The sequence below is a fragment of the Chenopodium album genome, chromosome 2 (genome assembly GCF_948465745.1).
Source record: "Chenopodium album chromosome 2, dcCheAlbu1.1, whole genome shotgun sequence".
In the NCBI taxonomy this organism is placed as follows: Eukaryota; Viridiplantae; Streptophyta; class Magnoliopsida; order Caryophyllales; family Amaranthaceae; genus Chenopodium; species Chenopodium album.
This window is the reverse complement of record NC_137835.1, coordinates 6822392-6826497: the sequence shown is the minus strand read 5'-3', so window position 1 is coordinate 6826497 and position 4106 is coordinate 6822392. Positions and strand designations below refer to the sequence as shown.

At 39.9% G+C, this 4106-nt stretch overlaps 1 protein-coding gene across 1 annotated transcript; it reads right to left on the bottom strand.

Annotated features, from left to right (window-relative positions):
• Positions 1-682: 682 nt before the first annotated feature.
• LOC145567497 (copper amine oxidase family protein) lies at positions 683-1528 on the bottom strand (the record flags this gene model as incomplete). The annotated part of the gene is given in 5 exon segments (XM_081626791.1): positions 683-810; positions 813-883; positions 972-1060; positions 1062-1147; positions 1150-1528. Coding segments are annotated over 5 exon segments (753 nt in total), but the record flags the coding sequence as incomplete, so codon positions are not given.
• Between the last annotated feature and the right edge of the window lie 2578 nt (positions 1529-4106).

Here is a 4106-nt window from a genome sequence, read left to right as displayed (position 1 = left end):
TATTTATTATCATGGAAGAAAATTGTTGTAATGAGCAGAAACAACAGCTTATTTTAGCCCATCTTTCGGTGTTAAGAAGGAAATCAGAATTTTATGTATTGGATTTGGAAACTGAGAGAATAACAAAAACCCCTGTTGCCGTTTTGTTGAATCAAGGCTTACACTGTTTTATCAGGATCCAAGATCTATGTTATTGGCGGCCAGTATTTAGAGAGTAAGATCATTCCTAACCTTATTGTTGGTGATCACCATATTCACTTGGCCGCATCCTGTGCCGAGTTATATGTTTGATCCTCAAGTTGGAGAGTGGAAGGACTTGCCTTTCCTACCATCCTCTAAAAGACATTACCCTCGTCAACGTGCTGTTGACTACCTAGACGTGCTATTGTACAGTGAAAAAATTTAGAATTTGAGAATTTCCACAAAACAAAAAGAGTGAGTAAAAAACCTTCAATTACAAAATTCAATCACCCATAGGAGAAACAATGTAACAAAACACAACTTAATTCAAAACCTTAATAACCACATTACAAGTAAAATAAAACTTCAAATGGAGAAATTGTTTATTTATGCAAATTACAGCTTAATTCAAAACCTCATCAAGTTAAGAACCACAATCATATTATACATCAATGATCTCTCTTTATTAAGCTTGATATGTTTTTTCAAGAAGGCGCAATAACTAAGTAGCTAGGCACACAATTAGATCATTCTCGAAATTCGGCGGGGTTGTAAGTATTGGATTCTTGCTAAAAAAGTTAACAGGTTTTAAATTAAAACCTGAGGTCACTGTTGGCATGACAGGAAATCCTCTTGACATGGTATGTGATGGAAGCCTAAGTCGTACCAAAGTACACTATCCTTATTCTCTATAGGTCTGTCCCTGCAAAACACGAATAATATTTGCAAAATAATTAATTACATATCGGGCATAACAGTTATGTTATACGTAGGTGTGATGGATTACATACCTATTAGACCATGTTGCAAGAGTGTCATCGCCATGGCTTTGCCAAACAAACGACCCACCAGCCCACGACTCGCTTTGGTTATATGGGGTGACCCATCACCCATATTTGGTTATTGGTGAATGCTGCCCTCTTTTGAGACGGATCCTCCAAATCAAGCAAGCTCGCTGCATTAGCACCGGAACCAGTTTATACCCAACCGGGTTTCCGACTTGTGTCTTCTTATTCGGGTTGACAAAATGAGACTCTGATGGCTCATATAAACTAAGTTTGATTTGTGCACCTTTCTCAGTTTTAACAACATTTTTTGTAACTTTTAAGTAACTTTGTCTAGGTGATTCTTCGGGTGAAGTATTTTGTCTTCGGAGATCCACCTTTACAAACGAGTTATCCGAACCATCCACATCCAAGTCAAGATGAAATGCAAGGTAGTGGTCATGTATGACTCCAATTGCATTTTCAGTTACTAATGTGCCATAAAGGTCTTCTTCTTTAGGCACCTCCTTCATGTTCTTATATTTTGTTCCTTTCACAATTGCAATACCACTCAATCCAACCTGTTACAAATGACAAGCATCTGTCTTTACAAATGTCATACCAAAATCTCATTTAATTAAGTATAATAAGAAACCCATCAACTATATAATAAATAGTCATACATATGGTAATCACAAGTCAAAAAAAAAAAAAGTAACAAAAGTACTCCATATTTTAATTTGCCTTTTTTTTAACATATGGTAATGTCATCACCTATGAAGTTATTGTAAATTTAGTCAAACAACATTGCAATTCGAGATCGGTATCAATTTTTTTCTCAAATTCTCTCTCTAGATTTTCTCTCTTAACTTGGTTAATCATTACTGTGAATCACTAGGGATTTTCTCCACACCCCGGGGTGTGAGGGCCTTGGGAGTTTGCTTTAGTGTATTAATTAAGTTGTCTTTCCTTTCTTTTTGCTAAGTCCTTCCTTTCATGGAGGGCAATGAGGTTACTCAACGTCTAGACTCCGAAGAAATCTCTAATCGGATGCAGGTGGATCATATGATTGAGGATCCTGTGGATGTTCCTTCTAGTCCAAGGATGTCTTTGTTGCCTGAGGTTCCTTCAGTTCCTGCTTTGCGTTCCTCTCCATTGTCGTTTCGTGAAGCGGTGGCCTCTTCCTCTCAATGGTTTAGTGAGGCTTGTAATATAGCAATCACTTCTCTAGATTGGGAGGATAAGGAAGAGGATTCCCCTAACCATGATCTTGCTGTGAAGTTTAACCCCCAGACTCTTTCACGTCTTCGTGAACCATGGAAGCTTACCTTAATGGGCCGTTGTCTGGGCCTAAATATTAGGCCTAGTTTTATGGCCTCCAGAACTCGTATCATGTGGAAAGTCAAGGGATCTTTGGAAACTATTGATGTAGGTAACAATGTTTATCTCTTCCGTTTTTCTTCCCTTGATGATTTTGAGCGTGCTTTATATGGGGGACCTTGGTTTATCTTGGATCATTACTTAGTTATATCTAAGTGGAAGCCTAATTTTCGGTCATCCTCAACTTTGTTTGATGTTATGTCCGTTTGGATTAGGTTCCCTGAATTGCCAGTCGAATATTATGATAAGGAGGCTTTATTTCAAATTGCAAGAAAAATTGGCACTCCAATTAGGGTTGATTATGCCACCGATAAACTTTCAAGGGCTAGATATGCAAGGGTTTGCATTGAAATTAACATGACCAATCCCTTAGTTACAAGGGTGTGGATTGGCGGTGCATGGCAGCATGTACAGTACGAGAATATTCATTCTCTTTGTTTTACATGTGGGAAGATTGGACACCTTTCAAAAGAATGTAAACAGATGCCTAATTCTGATCAATCTGCTGTGGATCAGAACAAAAGTCTACAAAATAGTTTGGCAGGTTCAGTGGGGCCCAATTCTCAGATGACCCAAGCTCAGGCCCACAATGCTTTAGTTCATTCTACTGAATCTGGGTCCACATTCAAAGTAGGGGCCCAGAGTGAGATCCATTCTGAAGATTCTGATGGGTATGGCCCATGGACCCTTGTTACTGGATCCAAGAAAGGGAAAGCTAAGGTTCAAAGTACTAATAAAATTAGCGCCAACTTTGCAACCTTGAGGAATAAAACTCACAGCACTAAGTTTCAAAATCAGAAACTTTTAAGCTCAAGCATTAAAGCTGCTCAGGGCTCAAGACATTTATGGAAGCCTTTGGATGAAGAAATTTTGAGAGATGAACAGTCCCTCATTACTAATTCTACTGTTGGCCATTTATTGCCACCTACTTCTGGCAATGGGAGTAATGTTAGCTCTTCACATTCTCTCACAAGTAAACAATCAGATATCTCTACCTCTAAGCTAGATTTTGTTCCACCTTCTTCACACTTGGAAGTTTTGTCAGAGGAAAATCAAGCACAGGAGATTGTTTTGCCTAATTTACACACTACCTCTTCTCAGTTTTTTGCCATAAAAGAAAAAACTTCCCTTGAAATAAATACTTCTTCTACTGCTTTAACTCCTAGTTGTACTCCCATTTCTGGTATTTCTTCTCCTGTTATTTCTGCTTCTTCTTTGTCCTCTGTTCAGTTAGCTAAAAATGGAAAACATAAAATTGTGACCCCATTGTCGTTAACCATGACTCAACCACAGTCATCTTCCCAAACACAGCCATTACCTGTATGGAAACCTGTTCCGTCTCGCAATCCACTCATTCCAGCCCTTCCACCAAACCTGACTCCTCCTCCAAACCCTCATCAGTCATCTCCACCTCCAATGAACCTGAACCAGCCCCCTCCATCAACATCACCTCCTCAGTCCCTGACTTATCAGTTTCAGGGTCCCTCGTTAGTGCAGAACTGGACTTACAGATCATCTCAGCTGCCTGTCACTCTCCCTCTCTTCCCTCAGAGTCCATCTCCCATATGCACCTCGACCAGGATTCCAACTTCGGCATCTCTACAGACAACCTCATGTCTGGCAGCAATGGATGCTCTGAGACGCAGGGAGGAGATGATGCCCCCTCATGCGAGGATGAGCTTGTCGCTCCATTGGCCATCTCACGAGAGATTTCTCTAATTCAGACGCATGCAAGAAAGTCTGCCTGTCATTCCCTTGCAGTGCGTCACCGAAGGTCAAAAC